The sequence below is a fragment of the Neofelis nebulosa genome, chromosome X (genome assembly GCF_028018385.1).
Source record: "Neofelis nebulosa isolate mNeoNeb1 chromosome X, mNeoNeb1.pri, whole genome shotgun sequence".
Classification (NCBI taxonomy): domain Eukaryota; kingdom Metazoa; phylum Chordata; class Mammalia; order Carnivora; family Felidae; genus Neofelis; species Neofelis nebulosa.
The window spans coordinates 124,736,314-124,757,971 of NC_080800.1; the positions used below are offsets into that span (position 1 = coordinate 124,736,314).

Here is a 21,658-nt window from a genome sequence, read left to right on the forward strand (position 1 = left end):
TTATTTGTTCTTAGCTTTGTTGTAGTGTGATTAAGGACCATGTTTTGCACTATTTCTATTTCAAAAACATAACCTGGCTACTTTTTTCTACATCTTTCTTTTTTTTTAATATAATTTATTGTCAAGTTAGCTAACATACAGTGTATACGGTGTGCTCTTGGCTTCGGAAGTAGATTCCTGTGATTCGTCCCTTACATACAACACCCAGTGCTCATCCCAACAAGTGCCCTCCTCAATACCCATCACCCATTTTCCCTGCCCCCTGCCTCCCAACAACCCTTAGTTTGTTCTCTGTATTTAAAAAGTTTTCTTCCGGGGCGCCTGGGTGGCGCAGTCGGTTAAGCGTCCGACTTCAGCCAGGTCACGATCTCGCGGTCCGTGAGTTCGAGCCCCGCGTCAGGCTCTGGGCTGATGGCTCGGAGCCTGGAGCCTGTTTCCGATTCTGTGTCTCCCTCTCTCTCTGCCCCTCCCCTGTTCATGCTCTGTCTCTCTCTGTCCCAAAAATAAATAAAAAACGTTGAAAAAAAAATTAAAAAGTTTTCTTCCTTCTCTGTTTGAAACTATTTTTTCCCTTCACACACAATGAAAAAGAATGAAATCTTGCCATTTCCAACAATGTGGATGGACCTGGAGGGTATTATGTTAAGTGCATCTTCCTAATGTAAGTAAAATTGAAGAACTATTTTCCTTGTTCTAAATTTTACTTATATTTTCCCATGGGTTAGAACATCAGAAAATACACAGTAAAAGCATCTGAGTTTCTTACAAGAAGGTTTTTGAACATCCTTTTAAGAACTTTATGGCAAAAATGTTGGCTGTTCACATGCCATTTTTGTCTCCTAGTTGGTTCTTGTTATTTTTTCTGAGTTCCCTTAGGGTTGGGTGTATCACAGGATTCCAGGGCCAACATTCTTCAATATAACCTTTAGAGAGTTTTTGTTTAAAGTGTGGATCAACCAAGCTCTCCAGAGTTAGTCCTAGATAAGACAGGGTGTTGGGATTCCTGAGGTCTGGTCCCTTCCATTATCTGCTTGTGTGACAGTAGACATTCCTTTCTGTGCCTCAGCATCTGCATCTTTATATGGTGGTAGTGGAAGAGGAGTGTTCTGAGTCTGATAATCTGGAGGAAACTTCTAGCTTTCTGACTAGGTGAGGTTAGAATGATGGACAAAGCAAAAAGGACATGGCAGGGAGCACGAGCATAGAAGCAAGTAAGAGAATCATTAAAAGGGGGCCACCACTTGGTCACTGTCTTCCCTTCAGTTCTCCACTGACAGAAGGTACACGGTACATGCTTGGCAGGTCTGGGAGTCATGGATGGGAGAGGAGAACAGATAGGTTTGGGTCATTGATTTAGGATTTAAACCTGAACTGAGAACAAACTTGAATGCCATACCTTCCATGCTTTGCTGATATATTTATTGATACATTTCCCCTTTTCAGGTGATGGTGACAAAAAGCAGATGAATCCCCCTACCCTACCCACCCCCCAATAAAATACAGACACAGATTTCATTCAGCATATACAAGCATTGGGGCGTGTCCAAATTCACCTCACTGGGTTACTGGAGCCAGGAGAGGTTTGGTCTTGGGGGCCCAGGAATTGAGCAGCCAATGCTAAAGAGAGGCTGCTACTCTGGGCCTTGCCACTGGGGTGCTGGCAGAGGCAATAGAATCAAATCATGGTGAACAGAGTTGCTCAGCCCTGTCATGTAGTCTAGAAGGTGACAGTGGGCTCCTGGGTACTTTCCAGTGAGATCCACAGTCCCATAGAAATCTGTGCCTCAGGGTTCTCATCTGCAAAATGGGGATAAGAATCCTGCTCTGAATCACAGGCTATGATAAGGCTCAAAATAGAAATAACTTCTCAAAAGTGCTTTGCAAAAGGTAAAGTGCTATACAAATTTAAGGGAATTCAATTAATTGCGATTGTGAGTGCCCCAGGATAAGAGTGGACTGGCTCATGGGTCCAGGGGCCAAGGAAGTGATAAAACTCTTATGTTGTGCCTTTAGAGGGCACCAATCAGTGCTGGTAATGCCCACTGCAAAGCAAAGTTCTCTTAATTTCTTGGCCCCGGGAAGTCACCATGGCCTAGCACCTGGGTCGGGGCTGGGAAAGTCACTAGGGAAGCTACAGAAAATGTCACAGGGGTCAAGGAGGAGGAAGAAGGTGGCATCCAAAGCAGGGAGTCGTTACTATTATCACACACAAAAATAGATACCCAATGGATGCAAGGCGTTGAATTTGTAGTGCAGATGAAGAATGGAGGCGGGGGGTGGAGGGAGAAGGAGGTGGCACAGCAGCAGAGGGAGATACTGTCCCAAAGGCTCTCAATTGCTGGCTCCCTTCCTCCTAAATGGATAATATTGGTATCTATCTGCAAGGGAAGGGAGGGCAGGAAGAGAAAACCAAGAATATAACAACTGGACCTAAGGACTAGGATCCTCTTACCCTTTATACTGCTGCCCAGCATTTTAAGGTGTCAGGAACAGGCAAGCAGCTGGTCTATGCACTTTGAGGCTGAGGCCAGAACTGGGCCTGGAGCACCACAAAGGCAGTATTATTTCTGTAAAAAGGCAGTGGTTATCAGCACTGTTGTAGATAGCTAATCTGCTCATATTTGGGCATGGTCTTAGGGAGCTGGTCACGGACAGCCTGTGATTTTTAGGTCTGAGCATCATTAATGCCCCTTGAGGAACAGAGAGGTGGGCCATTTTACTTGAAATTGGCTGCCATGGAGAGTCAGTGAATGGGCCAGGTAGGGGAGATGGCCAGCAAAGAGGAAATCTCTACAGGCTTATATTTGAGGAATGGGGAAGGAAAGATAGTGTCTTGTTGCTCCTGCTGCTGCTGCTGCTGCTTTCCCCTGACTCCCTTGGCAAGGGGCATGGGACCTCCTGGAGAACTGGGGAGGCTGCCCACAGGGTACCAGCTGGTACTTACAAGTTAAGGCAAACAAGCCAATACAGCACATTGAAGAAGAAGAAGGTCACTGGGAAAACAACTCTCGAGTAGTTATCCAGGCGGTAAATGTGGATGAAGAGGCGGCCCTGCTGCCAGATACTGCCCTCACACCTAGGGACCACACAGACATACTTCTTGCACCACTTGCAGCAACCGCCAGGATTCTGGATGCCACCTGGGCTGAGAGACTGCTGGGCTGGGCAAGATGGGCCCTCCTCTCCATCACTCTCATCAGAGTCCTCAATCTGGCACACAAAAGCATCAGGATGCTGATGGGCACTGGCACGGGGAGGCATAAGGGCACGGGCACGAATATCTGGCTGAAAAGGACAAGGAAAGATGTGGGAAAAAGTCAAATGAAGGTGAATCAAGCCTAGGTGCTGTCTCAGGATTTCTGGAGATTCTGGTCTTGGCACACTGTTTTTTGTCCACCCTCTGCAATTCCCGGCATCACATCCAAAAGTTTATTCAACTACCACCCCCAACGCCAGGTTACCCCCACCCCATAAGTTGGTGAGCTGGCCTCCCATGTGCCATGAGTCCTAGTGCCCTCACTTGCATGCCTCCACATCCCAAAGGCTTGCCACCTCTCCCATACCCAGGTCATACATGGCGAAGTTTTGGAGAAGCACGGGGTTTTGTCCGGTTGTAGGTCAGGAAGTTGAGCACAGCAAACTCCATCAAAGCACAGAAGCAGAAGACAAAGCAGATGGCAATATAGAAATCCAAAGCGGTGATATACGAGACACGTGGGAAATTCTTACGGGAAAAGGTGCCCAGTGTGGTCATGGTGAGTACAGAGGTTATCCCTGTGAATGCACAGAAGTAGAGGTGGGCTCAGCTACCGATCCCTATGTTACACTGCTGAAAGGCCCCTCAAGAAGGCAATTCTGTGCCCATTTGTATGCCCATTTGCATGTATTACCCACTTACCTAGAGAGGTTCTGGCTGGAGCAGAGTCTTTCTTGATCCAAAAGGAAACCCAGGAAAGCATTGTAGTCACAGAAGAAGGGACATAGTTTTGAAAGGCTATAAAGCCAAATCGCCTGCTCACATTGAAGAAAAGTGTCATGACCATGAAATCACCTGGAAGACATTAAAAATACCATTTCATTACAGCAGATGAGGGTCTCCCCCAGGCAGGACATGCATAAGGGTCTTGTTCAGCTCATGGGATTCCCACCACAGTCCTAAAATAGAGGTAGATTATTCCAATGCCACATACAGAGAATCAGAAGAAGCCCAGAGAGGAGACTCACTGTAAGACCCATTGTCAGTTAAGAGCTGAGCCAGGGCCACAAACTTCGTTGCTTCTTTTTCAGCCCACTTCCCCACACCCCGCATCTGTCTTCTCAGGGTGGCAGAAGTGTCAGATTAAAGTGAAAAAATTAGTTAGCCTTCTAGCTATCAACACCACACAACTAATGTCCACATGGCTGACTGAGACCTTCACGCCCATTAAGGTGCAATATCTAGTCTGCAAAATCATAGCCTGACACATGCAATACTGGTGTTTACAATGTATACTCTCAGGGGATAAGCCAAGGATGGCCTATTCTGTGGTGGGAAAAGCATAGAATCGATTTGGCCTCCTTCCTATTCATTTGTATGCTGGTAAAATGCTTTAGTTGCACTGTTGTATCAAAGGCCAAAAGAACTCAGTTGCACACCCCCAAACTTTTGCTGGTTCCCTATTCCACAAAAATTCTACAGAGTCAAGTGTGCACTTTGTAACCTCATACTAAATAAAGGCTCACCATGACTTGGCTCCAACTGACATCTTACACACACACACACACACACACACACACACACCTTCCTGTAGGCTCATCTCATACACTCTCAGATTCCCTGAGATAGCTTACATAGTTGCACCAATATTCAAATTCTAGACTCTCTGTTCCTTAGTCTATTATCCTAATCCAAATTGGCTGCTGCAAAAAAATAGAAAAATTAGCTGAAAGTGAAAATTAGGGCATCATGTCCTTGATGTTGGCTCTTCCCCTACAGAGTGATGGCTCTTATAGTACTTATGACAATAGTAGAATTAGCATCTTCTATTATACCCTTATGCTCTGACATGCTCATCCCAAACACTCTACATGCTCATCAGGACTGCAGAGATTCTGATGGCTTTCCTAGAACCCAGAACTCCCCATTTCACTTTCAATATCACATAGGGTTTGTGATAGCTCAAATTCTGTTAGTGAAGCTAAGCTCCAAACTTCCACCTAAGTGATGCTGTAAAATTCCTTGGCCTTGAGTTAGGTGGTCTTTTAAAACACTACAAGGTTTAGACTCCTCATGGAAGCCCTGTGGCTTGGCTTTTGCCCATCCAAGCCCAGCATGGGCTGGAACCTAACAGAGGCTCAGTGACACTTACTACTGACTGACAACAACTTTGTAAAGCAGACCAGAACACGAAGATGTCTATGTGTCCTTCTATTTTGAAAAGTATATCACCTGCCTTCCAGGTCTGGGTATACTGGAGCTAAATGAGAAGAGAAGTCTTTCCTACTCACCTTGAAAGTACTGACATTTAAAGGGCAAGACTTCTTGGAATCTTCCAGAAAAAAAAGTAAGGAAGTGGTCTGGGGTCAGTAGAATATGTGTAATCAGAGTAGTAGCTTTGGGGATAGAACTCCTCTTCCAGGCCTGCTACAACCACTCCATTCAAAACTTATATATTCTTGTTGGAAGATGTATTATCCTATCAGCTTTTTCCATATTTATTTTCTTTATTCCAGCCAAAGAATGACCTTTTCCACTGGGTAAGCTTTGGAAAGCTGAGAGAAGGATACCAACATACAATTTATTATTTGTGAGGAATGAAGGAGCATGGGTAACAGAAAAAGGATATCTGGGGTTGAGAAGACAAAGTCAAAGTCAAAACAAAACAATCCCTCCCACCAAACTAAAGATGCTTCTGCTTTTCTCTCATTTGGCTAGACCAGAGTTTGTCACTGTACTGTCCGAGGAATGCAATTTAAAAGACTGAGTCTAGAGTACTGGGACTAGAAGAATGAGTGGACCCAAAGCTTTGAAGAACAGGGAAGGAAAAGGAAATAGGCTGTAGAGTCTATAAAAGATTGTGACCCAGAGCTGGGACCATAATACTAGTAATTTAATCTTGTCCCTGGAGAAGAGTGACTGGGCTTACCACAAGTTCAGTAGTTCTAAGGAAAAAGAACCAGGTAGGAGTTCCAGAAACTCCGATTTCAGATGAACAGCAACAGTTTTCCAATGGACAGAGTTGTCCAGAGATGGGTGAAACTCTCTTAAGAGAAAGTGAACTCCTGGTCATGGGTAAGGTCCCATCAGAGTCTCAATAGCCACCAGTGAAAGTTACCTCACTCACTGCAGGCAAGGGTGGAGTCTCTAAAAGCCTCCTGAAGCAGTGAGGGTCTCTGGTTCAAGGTCCAAAGTGACCAAAGTAGCAAGCTACCCCCACGTTCTGACCCCTTAGAAGCTGAATATGTAGATAGATAGATAGATGATAGATAGATAGATAGATAGATAGAACTGCCCAGAGGCTGATGGGAAGAGTTTCAGACCAACCTCAAAAAGAACTATGATACTGGAGAAACTATAATTCACAAGCAACTAGCCTCTAGCAGAAGAGAAAGAAGCCCTCCTCTTTTTTTCCCAAGAACAATCTTTTCTCCTAAGGAGGGCCAGTGCTTACCTACTGTCATTTCTTTGGTGATGATGCTAGCTCTGGGGCTTTGTAGTCACTAGGGGGCCATTTTGAAACAATGCACAGCCATCTACTAAACGGAATCACTAGTGACTTGAAAGCCCCTGGGCCTTGTCTCTTCTGCTTCTTTTGATGATGGGTCCCCACCTGTCTGGAAAAACTGAAGTGCAGAAAGGCAAGAGGCATGCCCATGGTTAGCTGGCAGAAGAGCAAGGTTAGAGTGTAGTATAGTATAGTATAGTATAGTATAACTGCTTACCCAGAGACCCTGAGAAAAAGAAAGGCATTTGTAAAACAGCCCTCTGTCCCTGCCCTAGTACTGTGGAAGCAAATCTCTGGCCAGAGGAGCATGACCCATCCCTCCCCCCATGACCAGCTCAACAAGTACAGTGAAAGCAGATTTTCTGCCTAGGCACAGAAGCAAAGCAAGACTCCTCCTATGGCAAATGGCTGGTGGGGTGACTGTCTCCATCCGCATCCTGGAAATGATGAGTATACTATACTATACTATATATTATATTATATTATACTTGGTCAGTTTGTGTGAAGAGGGTTTCCAGGGCTGCTCTGGGAGCAACCCTGGGGAGGTCCCTTAGATTTTCATTGAGATCACCTAGGAACCAAGCAAAGACACTCATATCTAATTGGAAGCTGATGGTGAAGAGACCCAGGACCCTCCCCTTTAGTCCTTGTTAGGTACAAAGTCAGAAAACCAATAATAACCATGTCCGTGTTGAATCCACCGTGAAGGCTTTGACAGGAATCTGTGCTTGTAAGAGCTGCTCCTTTATTTTTTTTAATATAATTTATTGTCAAATTGGTTTACATACAACACCCAGTGCTCATCCCAACAACAGAGCTGCTCCTTTAAAATAAATGTTGATGCAATAGGAATTGTAGTTGCTGAAATTTCCCTTATACCATCTGAGCCCTCACCTAGCTCACATTAGAACTCTAGCCTCTGCTTCCTATTAGGACCAACTTTGTTTCCCACTTAACCCAGCTTGGATTGGTTCTGGGTACGAAGAACTCACATGAGCTCCATTCCCCAAAGTCATCCAAGCAGGTCGGTTTTAACAAAGATCTAGAAACTGGGGGCATCTGGGTGACTCAGTTTGTTAAGTGCCCGACTCTTGATTTTAGCTCAGGTCATGATCTCTCAATTTGTGAGATCAAACCCTGTGTCAGGCTCTGTGCTGACAGCGTGGGGCCTGCTTGGAATCCTCTCTCTCCCTCTCTCTCTGCTTCTCCTCCACTCATGCTCACTTGCTCTCTCTCTCTCTCTCTGTCTCTCTCTCTGCTCCTCCCCTACTCTCGCTTTCTCTCTCAAAATAAATAAATCTTAAAAAAAAGACGTAGAAACTGAAGGGTCTGCATGACAAAGCTAGTTGCAAATCTTGACAGCAGTAAACTTTATCTACTTACCTACCCTCTCAGGGAGTTGGCAAAGCACTTACTCCTTTGTAGATGAGAGTGAGATGTAGTTACAAAGTCTCAGTTTCCTCTGCAAACAGTTGTAAGTGGTTAACGTTTACAAGACAGGAGTCATGTTCTATACAATTTCCATGGGATAATTGCATACATTTATATATATGGATGGTCACCCCAGTCATTCTTACCACCCCCTTACCAGACCTCTACCTCTACTAAGCCCTTGTTCCATAGGTACACGTACCAGTTGGGGTTGAGATTGTTTCAGTAATGTTGGTCACTCCTGTAAAATCAAACTGAAAGAGCTTCCAGGAATTCTTCTCATTGATTTCAAGCTTGAAATCTTCCCATTTGTAGATCATCTCACTCTCAGGATAGGAAACTGTAAGGCAACGTGGGAAGGAAGGTCATGTGAGACTGGGAAACCAAGCATGGAGTCTGAGAAATGCCTTGGAGTCCTGACTCTGGCCTCACGAGCTGTGGGACCTTGCCTCTCTTCTTCATTGTTGAAGTTCACTCAATATGTGCATTTATTGAGCATTCCTTAGTACCAGGCTCTGTGCTGGAAATATAGAGATGAGCAAGGCAGAAGCCTTGCCCTCATTCACATTTAATTGAATAAGATAGTAAATATACATCTGTAATTGTTGGAGTTGCTGAAAAACTTCCACCCGTGGGACAGTGGAAAAACAGATGAGGGAAAGACCACCTGGAGACCCACCCAACAAAAATTTTATACAATAGTTGACATTTCCAATAAATCTTAAAAGCTGAGTAAATATTCTCTGTATGGGTGAGGCTGGAGGGGTGAGGAGGGTGTTGTATGCACAGAAAGGTGAAAATGCCTGATGGATTATGGAAATGCCAAAAGTTCAGGATGGCTAGCTCACAGATGCTGGATGAAGCATACAGGAATGGGTGGCAGGGGCCAGTAAATGAAGTACCTTGAGAGTCATTATAAGGAATTAGGAATTGACCCATGAGATTTCAGGGAGGATTTGAAACTAAAACACGACCTAGTCTAGATGATGCTTCAGCTAGGTCACTCTTGTCATTATATGAAGATAGCTTGTGGACAGGGAGACCAGTTTTAGGAGGCCAGTGCAGTAATCCAGGCCCAATAAAATGAATGAAGGCAGGAATCAAAGCTGTGGCAGTGAGAATGCAGAGAAATAGGATCAATAGAGACTCAGAAAAGAAAACCAACAAGATATGTTGATTGATTAGATATAGGAGGTGATGGAGAAAGAAGCATCAAAATTCTTGGCTTGGACAACTGAGTGGCTGATGGTGCCTTTCAATGACACAAATGAGAACACAGAAGCAACACATTTGTTTTGGAGGTAGAGGTTGGGAGGAGACAATGTATTTAGCTCTGGACATGTTCAGTTTTAAAATAAAGATGTTGTGAAAGCCCAAGTGGAAGATGACAAAGACCTAAACCAAGGTACTGACAGTGGAAATGCAGAGGAGTAGACATACTTGAATTACACTTCAGAGGTGGGTGACTGACTTGAGATGGAGTGGAAGGAAGACGGAAGAACCCAACACGAGGTCCAGGTGAAGCAACACAGTATTGTCAGCAAGAAAGGAGATAGAGGAGGTTCTGGGAAAATCTGGCACCATTTTAGGAGAAAAGCAGAGGCAGAAAAATGTAAAGGGCAAGAATGAGAAAAAAGAAGGGGCTCAGCATGACTCTGGGGCCCCAGAAACCTAAGAAGGTACTCACAGCTAGAGAAAGACAGAGGGCAAGAGTGAGAATCCATTGGAAATTTGAGCATGTGAAGTAAACATCCAGCATCAATGGTCATCCTGGAAGGGAGAAAGGAGCCTCATTAGGCTGGCTTTGAGCACTTAGGTATCCACCCACCTTGGTCCTGGGCACCACCACCAACCAGTGAGTGGCAACAGTGGGATTTGAAACAAAGAGCTCAAAGGAGAGACAAAAAGGAAGAACAGCTTGAAAGTATCTGGCTACTTTGATTTCCATAATCAGAGAAATGTGTGGACCAATTTAGATGGGCTTTTTTTTTCTTGCCCATCCCAGCTTCCAGGACTTGCCAACACTTTCTCACTCTACCACCTTCACACCTCATACCACCCATACACAATCTTCCCCGGCCAAGCATTCAAATGTCCAGCCTGTTCTTAGATAGACATGTTTTCAACTGCTGTGTTGCTGCTCTGCCTGGACAATTCCAACACCATGGATGTGTCTTTACAGCCAGTGCCCACTTGGGATGGAACTGTCCAGGCAATGCAGTCATACTGTACATTCTAGTGGGGGGACTTGTGGACTAGGAGCCAAGTAACTGGCTACCAGTCCCAGCTCTGCCATGAACTTGGTGTGTTGCTTTAAGCAATATCTTTCTGTTTTGAGGCCTGGTGTCTGTGTCTATACATGAGGGGGTTGAGCTCATGGTCTAGGAAAGCTGGAAAGGCCCTTAGAAGTATCATTGAGGATGACACCTATGTTCATGATTCTTTGGCAAAAAGAGTCCCAAGAGGTAATATTCCAGAGGCTTGACATACCTAATTGTGTACAACACCTTGCCATCCTTGTGGATGCGAACCATCTGGTTGGGCATGGTGATCACATGCTCTTGGGTCCTCTTAGAATTCCTAAAAAACGTGTCCGGGATCCATAACTGGCTCACCATGTTGCCATTCAGAACAAAGCTCTCAAAGTTGCCATTGTAACGGAGGCGTTCATCATACCAGGTCTGGCAGAAGGTGATGTCAATGGTGTATTCCTGGTAGGATGGGTAGAAAAGCACACACCTAGATCTGTACAGGCAAAGAATATTCCCATGCCATTCTGTGAAGGGCCCATCAAGCAGATAGGAGACTACTTAGGTTTGCACAGATGACAGCATGAATTAGGCTGTAGGAACTTTTCTATTTCCAGGTATTCCCAAAAGAAAGAAACATTCCCAGATAAACAACAGTCAGTGAAGACACATTTCATCTAGAAACAGACAGGCAATGGTTGTGTAACTGCACAGGCTGGGCCCATCGCATCACCACCACCTTGTAGGGTTATGGTATTACTCCAGCCAGGTAAATGCCCTCTCAGTCCCCACATTTCCATAGCAAAACAAAGGTCTCAACTCAAAATCATTTTATTTTTTATTTTTTTTTTTAATTTTTTTTTTCAACGTTTTATTTATTTTTGGGACAGAGAGAGACAGAGCATGAACGGGGGAGGGACAGAGAGAGAGGGAGACACAGAATCTGAAACAGGCTCCAGGCTCTGAGCCATCAGCCCAGAGCCTGACGCGGGGCTCGAACTCACGGACCGTGAGATCGTGACCTGGCTGAAGTCGGACGCTTAACCGACTGCGCCACCCAGGCGCCCCTCAAAATCATTTTAAACATTTACAAACACACACCTTTGGTTGTATATGGTGAAGATTCCCCTTTCAGCTTTTATTTGGGGAGCACAGATGTTAATTAACCTCAATCCTTCATTCTCCAGAGTTATATTTAAAAATGAAGTGCTTTGAGTCATAAGAGAGGTGTGTATTTAGTCTCATGTTTTTTAAATCATTGTTTTGTTTTGTTCTTCCTTTTAAACAAGGGCACCTAACCTCTGAATGTGTGTGTGCATGTGCATAGATACACTTATGATTATTTGGTCTCCAGATCATATTATCTGTCCCATAAACTATCCGTTAAATATCAGGAAAGATATTTAATAGGAAGAAGCATGAGAAGCTAGAGATTTGCACTACTGGTATTGGAGGGTAAAAAGTAAAACAGCGTGAAGAGCAAGTGCCAGACCTAGGCCAAGGGGGAACCTTGAGGGTTATCCAACCTCCTTTATTTCAGTGGTAAGGAAACAGGCTCAGAGAGAAAAGGACCTGTCCAAAGTCACACAAAGACAGCATACTAGTTCTGATGCTCAGAGCACCATTACCATGACGTTGTCCTGGGATGGCCTTCACTGATTTCCCTCTCAATGGCTTATTTCACTTGCACCAATAATCCCTTTGGGAACCAAGGTCCAATTTCCCCATATAGAATCCCTAGGTCTTTCTCCTGAGTTATCCTGCATCAAACAATGAACACTAACCAGAAACCCATAGTGCTGGAGGCCATTGGAGCCCTCAGGGGAAAGGTCAAGACAATCCCAGCTTGGCTTTGCTGCCTAGGCCAAAAGGTGGTGATAGCAATTGCCAAATTGCTGGAAGCTAGTCTCCCAGACTGAGAAGGTTCCCTGGAGTAGCTCAGAGAAGCAGACAGAAAAAAGCATAGCTACTATTCACATGGGAGCCCACAGCCCTGCCCCACAGAGCCCGACCAACCTTCATAAGTGGCTTTCAGAGTGTTTCTACAGTCCCAAGTAGCTTGCAGTTCCAACTTGGCATACAGAGCCTTCTTCATTCCCAGGCCATGTGAACTACTTGGTAGCTAGGGGAAGTCTTCCCTCCACAACCCACACTGCGCTCCTGCTCTGTGTTATACTGTTTCAAATAAGCATTTAATTTCTATTTAACAAGATACCAATTGTAAGGTCATTACACAGCAACTGATAACCAAAAGTTCGGTTCTTCCCCAATTTGACAACGGTACTTGGGTTGTACATCTTTTTTAGCTCAGCTGAAACTCTAGAAATTCAGCGTCAAGAAATTGGCTTAATTAGAATTGCCTGCAACAATTATCACAGCAAGAAGCCTTAGCAACTGTTGGTGTTACGATGGGCAGTCATTCCCAGACTGGTCACTGCCTTCTAAGCTCAGGCTACGTGTCTCAAAAATTTAACCAAGAAACTGGTAGAAACATTTGATTTAAATCTCCATGCTGTGGGCTCAGGTTTCTCTCTTTAAGGACTTATCCTATGCTCTACACAACATCTGATTGACTGAGGGGTGTGTGAACTCCCCTCAAACAACCATACCCTCTCTGTAACAATGTTTGCTGAGAGGCTCAATTGCTTCAAATGTAAAATAAGGATCCCAGTGGTAGCTTGCCTGCCACACAGGGTGTCATGAAGATCCAAGGAGACAAGTGTGCTCTGTTCATTGGCTGTGCGAGAGAGACATACACTCCTTCCTTACTAAGTACAAAACTCCACAGTGTCACCAGGGAAAAGTAGACTGTATAAGATCTATCACAGTTTTAAAGAACTATTTGGAACTATGTAAAAGACCAGACTTCTTGGGTGAAGTTTAATACCATATGTGTATCTGGCATCTTATAAAGGCCCTTGGCCTAGGCTAAAGCAGCACTTTATTGGCCAAAGAAAATCAGGCTGTTTATTCCTCTTTGGATCAGTTCTGTGTTGTATGCCAGGTTCGGTGACTACTGAGTTATTAGACTGTATCCCTTGGGATACAGTCAGGTATCAGGGGGAAATGTGACTTTTATAGAACATCTTTCATAACTCATTTGCTCAGTTAACATATATCGAGTCCTTGACACCAAGGAACCCATAATCAGGAGAGTAAGGCAGACATAGAGCACATAATTACAATACAGTGAGATAGGGAAGATCAGGCAAACAACTGTGATATAAGCTAGAAAAATCTGAATGTTAAAGAGAGGGGTGTGGTCTGAGTAAGAGGGGAGTAATTAATAGCTGTGGAGGTAAAGGAAGATGCCATGGAAGAGAAGCCATTAGAGACAGACCCTGAAGGATAAGGCTGTGACATGTAGAAAATTGGAACAATGGCATTCCAAACAAGAAAGAGTTTGAACAAAGACTCAAAGGTACAAGGTGATCTGGGAACACCCATACTCTAGTCACTAGGGCATGTGGTCTCTAAAGGGGGGGAAAAGAAATAAAGCTCTGGGTTGGCTCCAGCCATGGAGGACCTTGACCACTAGAGTGTGATGTTGAACTTCATGCTTTAAGCTAGGTCCCAGATCTGCAGGAGGCACATCACTCAGGAGAGCAGGTCAGTAGGTGGACTGATGTAGGCAGAAACCTTGAATTTTGCATATTTCAAGGAGAGATAATAGAGGCTAACTGGGGACAGTCCTGACAGTAGAATGATAGCAATAGAAAAGGAAAGAAGAAACCAGGCCAAAATTAGAGAAGCAGTCTTAGAGCAAGAGTTGGTAACTATAGACTTAATTCTACAAAAATCATTAGAAAAAAAAGAGCCATTCCACTGTGATGTTTAAAGTTGCTTTATTATTTTTATTTTGAACAAAACACTAGAAGATATGGTCAGGATTCTGAAGGTCCTCTTCAGACAGCAAGGGACTTACCTTTTCCTGACTTCCAAAGTCAGTGTTGGTTACAATCTCCCCTCTCCAAAACAAAAACAAAGTAAACCCACAAAACTCTTCTTATGGACACACAGAGCAGAAAAAATAAGTATGTGAAAGGCCCCATGGTGAGCTTCCTGGGCTACAAGACACTGTAATAAAAAATCAGTACTCACCATGTCCAGGATAGAAATAGGACCAAGGGTGTTGACAGAGAGCTCCACAGTGACCACAGTGGGCTTTTCTGTAAAGGAAGCAGAAGTGGCAGAGGTAAGTGTCAAACAGGGACATGGGACAGGGGAGGGCGTGGTCAGAGGGGAGAACAGGTGAAGGATAGAGAGATGGTTTCAACATCACTCCTATTTCTTTCTTTGTTCTTTCATAGCAAGATCCAATTCACAGACTGTTAAGAGTTGGACATACCTTGAAGGCCAGTCATCTAGTCCACTCATTTTGCAATTGGAAAACTGAGGGTGAGAAAAGAAAAAAGTCTAGACCTAGGCCAAGGGTACTGCTGAGACTAGAGTTGATATGTCTTACCCAACAGGTCAGCAACAGATTCCCTGGCCCATGTGCATGGCACCCTCACTTATACCCCAAACCCATTATCCACACCTATGCCCTCAACTTCCTGCTCCAGGAGGGGAAGAGCTATGTTCTGATACTCACCACCAATGCCAGGGCGAAGTTTATGGTCATAGTTATTCAGGATACTGTTCAGGATGTGAGTGGCTGCTGGCAGTTTGCCAAGTGTGCTGTGGGGACCACTAAGAGTGGGCTTTGTTTCTTCAGAGAGGAGCTTCTCTTCAGCAGCCTGGGGCTGGGGCCCATAGACATCATCATGGGCAGAGGGTCCATTTTCTGATTCAACATGAGGTCCTTCACTCCTAGAACATACAAACACACAAAAAATGAAGCTCTGTTCTCCACTCCGTAGGGGTCACAGATGAGGCCTCTTGGGATAGAAACAAACCAAAACAAGTCTGAAACGCAAGACATAAAGAGTGACTGGTAACAGCAAATTTTAAGCCACTAACATAATATTTGTTAATTTCTTCTAAATCTTGCTACTCTTTGGGGACTTTGGGTACTATCCTTCCTTCATGGTAATTCTTTATTTTTTTTAAACCCAACAACAAAACCAAGCTCGAGATTTTAAAAGAATTTCTCAATGTAAGATGAAGAGGGCATTGGTGTATGAGCTCTGGCCAAGCTCTTCTGCTGTTACTAACACTAGTGTCCAGTCTGCCTTGATCAGCACCACTGGGGAGCAAATGGGCAGGAAGAAGGCCAGGATTTCTGAGGAACGCTCAGGAAAGCTAGAACAGCCTCTCCCACAGAAGGCTAGAACACCTTGGGAATATTCTACATTTCTTTGTTTTTGTGAAATTCATTGCATTGGACTTGGGGGCCAGGGGTGAGGGAAAGCTCTGAGCACTAAGAAAAGGTCCCTTATGCAGAGACAGTCATCCAGGAGAGAAGGCCAGCTAGAATCCTACTTGAGTGCCATGCAAGACAGCCAAAAACTAAGAATTAAATTAAGCAAAACAAAAATGTAAAAAGCCATTTGACAATGTACAAAAGTCACTGATGGTGTTAGAAGTTAGGGACCTGGTGCTTTTGCTGGAAATCAGTGAAGAAGTGAGCACCAGGGGGCTTCTGAGGTTCTGGTCATGTTCTAGTCCCTGATGTGGCTGCATTGATACCAGTGTCATCATTTTCTGACAGCTCATTAGCTATACAGTAATGATTTGAGCACTTTTCTGCATATATCTTCTAATTCAATAAAAAAGTGTTTTGAAAAACAAAAATGCTAATGAAAATCTGCTAATATATGGATCTTATTTGGATCTTGATTTTAAAAAGCAAACTAAAACAAAACAAAACCCATTTATGACACAATATGGGAGATTTGAACACTGGATAGTTTCTTCAGTATGACAAAATTATTCTAAAATTTTTGGTGTAATAGTGATATTTTATTATGTGTTTGGAGTCCTTATGACTAGAAATGCATAGTAAAATAATTGCATATGAAATAATATGATTTGCTTTAGAATATGATTTGCTCATAGAAATATGAGATTTGTTTTAGAATAATTTAAGCTGAAATGGAGAGTGTGTGAGGGACAGAGAAATTAAGCGTGGCCATGGATTGATAATTAATGAGGCTGGTGATGGGTACATGAGGATTCACTCTATTGTTCCTTCTAGTTTTATGTATCTTTGAAAAAATATATAACTAAAAGCTTTTTCAAAAGCCATCAGCAAAAGTAATCTATGATGTTGTAAAGCAGGAGAGTGGTTTCCTTTGGGTAGGAGAGTGTATTGGGAGGGGGCATGTGGTCAAGCTTGTGGGGATTGGGTGGAGGGGACTAGCAACATAGGCATGGCCTCTGTGGTGCAGACCAGGAGCCTGACACTTTGTGCAGCAAAATGCATTTTTCTGCAGTATTTGAAGCACTTAGAATTGCTTAACTGGCATGCAGTGTGCCAGATTTATGCCATTTCTTGTGTCTGAAGTGGCTAATTCCCACTGTGGACAAGGGAAGAAATGGGCTTGACAAAAGCAGTTTCCATTTCCAAATAGCACATGCAGAGATGTCCTCTTTCCCTGAGGCTTTCCCCCCAGTCCTCTGACTAGATAATGCCAGCCACTGTTGCAGGGGAGGAAGAAAAACAGAGGCATGAGACCCTGCAAAATGAGTGACATGGCTAGCAGCATGGCACAATCAACACTGGCACTGCCAACCAAGACCACCCAAGAGCCTGCAGCAGCTCGTCCCAGATGTCTAAAGCCAACAACAAGAGCCCCGAGGTTCAAGAGGCAAACAAACAAGCAGAGTCCCAGGGACCACTGAAGACCCTGTGTTGCCCAACTACTACATCTGCAATGAAAATATCAGAAGGTGAGGTTGGTGTAATTCTACAATTAGCTTTTGTTAGTAACATAGAAACAAAACAAACATGCTCATCCTGGATCCTTGAGGTTAAGGAACTGCTGGCACTGACAGCATACCTTTCCTCAGCCAGCCATTAAGCCCCCTTTGAGGGCTAGAAATAATAAGAACTTGAAAAATACTCACATACTGGACTAGTGGAATCTTTCCATGGGCCCTTTTCATGCACCCACATGCCTTTAGATGCAATGATCCAAGGATGGAGCCGAAAGTCTGCACCCACTCCCACTACTGGGGATGCTCATCCAACTACCAGTGGGCAAGGGAAGGAGAGGGGGAGGGGACTGGCAGTGCCCTAAGAGGGGCCCACTGGATTCTTTTTTCCTCCAAATTAGCCCTCTTTTTCACCTTACAAGATGAAGAGTCTGAGGCCCACATGGGGGAAGGGCTGTGCCCAAAGTCACACAACCCACTTGAGGCTGAGCCTGGACCAGAGTAAGGTTTCCTGGTTTGATGTGGCCCTTGCCAACACACCTCACAGCCACCTCTTCAGCTCTTTGCTGACATGATGGGTTGCCATGTTGACAATGTCTGAACACCAGTTACTGCGGCCCTTCCCCCCACCTCCAAGGGTAGTATCCATCTGCTGTTTTTTCTGCTCCCCCTGCTTCCTTCAGCCCCCACTCCCAGACCCCTTTCGCCCTAGCCAGTAACCATGCCAGCTCTCCCAAACACTCCAACTCATACCTGGAGGGATGTAGATGACTGGAAATTCCTAGCACGCATTCAGAAATACTTGCCAAGCCCCTGCTGAGGCCAGCCCCCCACACCTCAGGGCACTAGTGAGCCAGCAGGGAGCCCCACAGCCCCTCCCCTGAGGAGCTAAAGCAGTCTGTGGTGAAGAGAGAAGCCATCTCCTCTCTCCCCAAAACAGATAAAGAAGTGCCCAGTGCTGTGGAGACTTCTAGAATTGAAACCGTCTCAAAAATATGAAGCAGTCATCTTCCACTCAAAAAAGTCAGAAGTGCAGGGGGGCAACCTTCCTAGCAAAATCCCAGGGCCAGAAGAGAGTGTGAGGGAAGCTGGCTGCTCAAGGGGAACTTGCTGTTAGCCTTTGGAAAAGGGGGGTGGGGACTGAAATCTAGGACCCAAACCTCAGACCTCAGAGAATAACATCCTTGGCCTCAGGTTCCAGTCTGCCCGGAGCTCTAGAGCCAGCAGGGTGGGGAAAAGGGGATGAACGAGGAAAGGGGAGGCCAGTTGCAGAAATGGGGTGGATAACTGGGGCGGGAATCCTTGGACTAAACTGGGGTTCCCGCCTGGGACTGACACCAACAGGAGCGGCAGGAAGGGAAGCAAGTAAAGTCAGAGTTATCTGGCACAGTGCCTGGTAGTTAGTAGGCACTCAGAAAAAGAAATCTGAAAGAGAGGACAGACTAGCCAACACTCCAGCATTTAGGTACAGTTCCGCTCCCGGAGCCCGAGCGCCTTTCTGGGCGCCACCTTTCCAAAGTCTCTCCCGGTCCTCAGATGCGCGTGCCTACCCAGGTCGGTTATCCCGCGGGCCACTCGCCTCTTCTCACGGAAGACTCAGAGAGGGAGAGGCGTGCTCATCCCCTGGCTGTCGCCGTGGTTTTGGAGACCGGGCGGGAGTCTGGAGACGGGAGCAGCCAGGGGACAGGCGTCCCACCTTCCTTCCTGGACACCCCTTCAGCCAGCACATCCTAGAGGGAGTGGGTTGGAGGCTGGCGGCGCGTCGCGTGGACCCAGGGCCCGGCTAGCCCGCACGGGGGCCAGGAAAAGGTGGGCGTGGGATTAGAGGAACACAGGGGCGCGGGGGTCCGGGTAACTGGCCTACCTCCAGGGGAGAGAGAGCTGGGCGCGCAGGGTTCCTAGGTCCCGGGATGGAGACTCACCTAGACGGAAGGATGATGGACAGGCCCAGGAGGATCAGGAGAACTTTGGTTAACATCGTGGCGCAGACCCGCGCGACCACCTGTGCGGAGGTCGCTGCGCACGGTCTGGCGGCACAGAGCGCGTAGTGCAGGGTTTTGTTGGGCTCCAACTTCCACTCCTCCCACTCGCCCCGCCCCGCGACCCCCTCCCTGGCCCCGCCCCTGAGCCCCGATGGAAATCTCCGACGACGTGTTCGCTGCAGCGGAGGAGAGTGGGATGGATAGGCTTCAGCGGGCGGGGGGCGGAGGAGAGAGGAGGAGGGAAAAGAGGAGGTAGCCCTGTCGCCAAGGCCCCCCCGCCCCCCGCCGCCACTACAGCAGCGCTGCCAGACAGCCAAGGGCGGGGGACGGGGGAAGGGAGGAAGACGCGAGCTGGCCGTGAGGGCCCCAGGCAGGGGAAACCAGAGGCCCGCGGCTGCAGCTGCAAGGGTAGCCGCAGACTGGGTCGGGCTGGGCAAGATGAGGGACTGGGTGGGCCCCTGCCTCCTTCTAGACCCCCTCCAGCTCGGTGGCACAGTGTAGGGTAGAACTGTGGCCTGCGGCCCTTGGCTGCCTCCCTATCACCTGTTGCTTCCCCAGGTCCCTGACCTCTGAGATTTCACATACCCTCACTCCAGACCTTCCAGTCTTTCAGAGTACATCTCTTGGCACCCGAAGGAAGCTGGGTAACTGAGTAACCTCCTTGGCACAGGGGAAGAAGAAAAACTTGGGGAGGTCTCCCCAACAAGCTTTGAGCTACTCCACAGACCAGTTTCCCAGGTATTTGGGGCAGGGAGGGACCCAGAAGGAGGACCAAGCCTAGGCATTCCCTGGAGCACTTTCCCTGAACCACAAGGAGGCACTGGCCTGGGTGTGAGAGGGACCATCTGGGATAGAGGGACCTTGGAAACCTCTCCAGGACTGGCTGGCCAAAACTTTCTGGAGACTTTGCTACTAGTCATGCCAGAAGTAGAAGTGAGAAGGAGCTAGGGGTGTGGTCATGGGGGTGGTGGGTGGGCTCAGTGCCCCCATTAAGGATAGCTGAAGAGTCTCAAGCGTCCTTGGACTTTCTCTTTGTTACCTAGACCCTCATGATTCACTTGAGAGGGGAAAAGATTGCGGAGATTTGCCTATCAAGCTGATGTCAAACATTAACAGCATTCTCACCTGTTGCTCTAGAAGGGGCTGTGTGCATCTTAGCTAGCAGGATGGCTCTCCACCACCCTACCCCTATCCCGTCACTCTGCTTTGTCATCTCCACAACATTGCCCACGAAGTAACGATTTTCTTGGACATTTTGGGGGGAGCTTATTTACTGTGGGTTTCCTCCACTAGTGTAAGATCAGTGACAGGAACCAAGCCAAACCAAACCAAACCAACCAACCAAACAAACAAAACACATCTCTGTCTGGTTTCCCACTATATAATTCTGAAACTTAGATGAGTTCTGGGCACACAGTAAGCACTCAACAAATACCTGTTTTTGACCTGTGTGCAGCTGTGTGTGTCCCAGTGCCACTGAGTTTACTGGGACCTGGGTTCCCCTCAGCCTCTGTGCAAGACGGAGGAAAAGATTACAGGACACATTCAGGCCTCTTGTGTGCATGCTTCCTAGCCCTGTGGCAGGGCAAGCTTCATGGGTTTGTAACTTGTGCAGAAGGGCCCTATTTTGTTTAACGCTTTGCTGTCCTCTTCTTGAAATTCTTAATAATTTTTGAATATGTGGCCCTGCATTTTTATTTTTCCCTTGCCCTGCAAATTACTTAGCCACTCTTGCCCTAGGGAGACATGCTGCAGAGCAGAGACCAGGCAAACACAGAGCATTCCTGAGCTCACTACAAGGAGAAAGCTGCCGACCATCTGCTTGCCTTTCTGTTCAGCACCAGAGTGCTGTGCAGAGATGCCTTGTGCTTGAAGTGTCTCATATGGATGTCTCTTCCTCCACTGACATTGGAGTTCCAAGAGAGGCAGGTTTGTCTGATTTCTCTGTGTTCTTCTAGGTTGAGTGCAGTGCTTAATGACTGGCATTAGTTATATTTGCTGAATAAGTGACTAAGTCCCAGGCAGTCAAAAGAGACAAGGGGTTATAGCTTCCAGGTCAGAGGACCCACCTGGGGCACTTTTCTCATAAGGGTGGAGATTAGTCACACTTTGCCATCTTCCTTACTCACCTCATCCAGTAGGAGAGCTGCCAGAACCTGCAGAAACTCCTGAGCCTTACAAAAGGCAGGGCCTGATTATTGTGTTGCACTCTCCAAGTACTTCCTGTGTGCCTGTCTATGAGAGGCCATGGACTTGGCAATGGAGGGATATACAGTAATGGTCTTGGCTTTCACATATATGGTTCAAGAGAGAAGAAGGGATTTCTCTCAAAAATTACTAGTACAAGGTAGAAAATCATGATTTCCCTGGAGTTCCCAGAAAGACACGCCTCCCTCTGGCTGGGCAGTTCTGGAAACTTCAGGCAAGAGGAGGAGCCTATGCTTTACATGGACTTGAGACCTGCAGCAATACA

General features: G+C 46.2%; 1 protein-coding gene across 1 annotated transcript; it reads right to left on the minus strand.

Annotated features, from left to right (window-relative positions):
- Positions 1-1,429: 1,429 nt before the first annotated feature.
- Positions 1,430-19,249, minus strand: GABRE (gamma-aminobutyric acid type A receptor subunit epsilon). Its single transcript, XM_058713319.1, has 9 exons — positions 19,126-19,249; positions 14,979-15,196; positions 14,486-14,553; positions 10,626-10,846; positions 9,823-9,905; positions 8,338-8,475; positions 3,899-4,051; positions 3,575-3,774; positions 1,430-3,285 (listed from the first exon to the last, which is right to left on the minus strand). Exons 1-9 carry the CDS (start codon positions 19,179-19,181, stop codon positions 2,941-2,943), a joined length of 1,482 nt encoding a protein of 493 aa, XP_058569302.1. The 5' UTR covers positions 19,182-19,249; the 3' UTR covers positions 1,430-2,940.
- Positions 19,250-21,658: the final 2,409 nt, after the last annotated feature.

What these genes read in the sequence shown, in the direction of transcription:
- GABRE (XM_058713319.1), bottom strand. Translation starts at nt 19,181, where the DNA reads ATGTTAACCAAAGTTCTCCTGATCCTCCTGGGCCTGTCCATCATCCTT. An exon ending in CTATTTCTATCCTGGACATG is followed by an intron (nt 10,847 to 14,485) that starts GTGAGTACTGAT and finishes CCATCCTACCAG; the next exon opens with GAATACACCATTGACATCAC. An exon ending in CCCTCTGTCTTTCTCTAGCT is followed by an intron (nt 8,476 to 9,822) that starts GTGAGTACCTTC and finishes GTTGCCTTACAG; the next exon opens with TTTCCTATCCTGAGAGTGAG.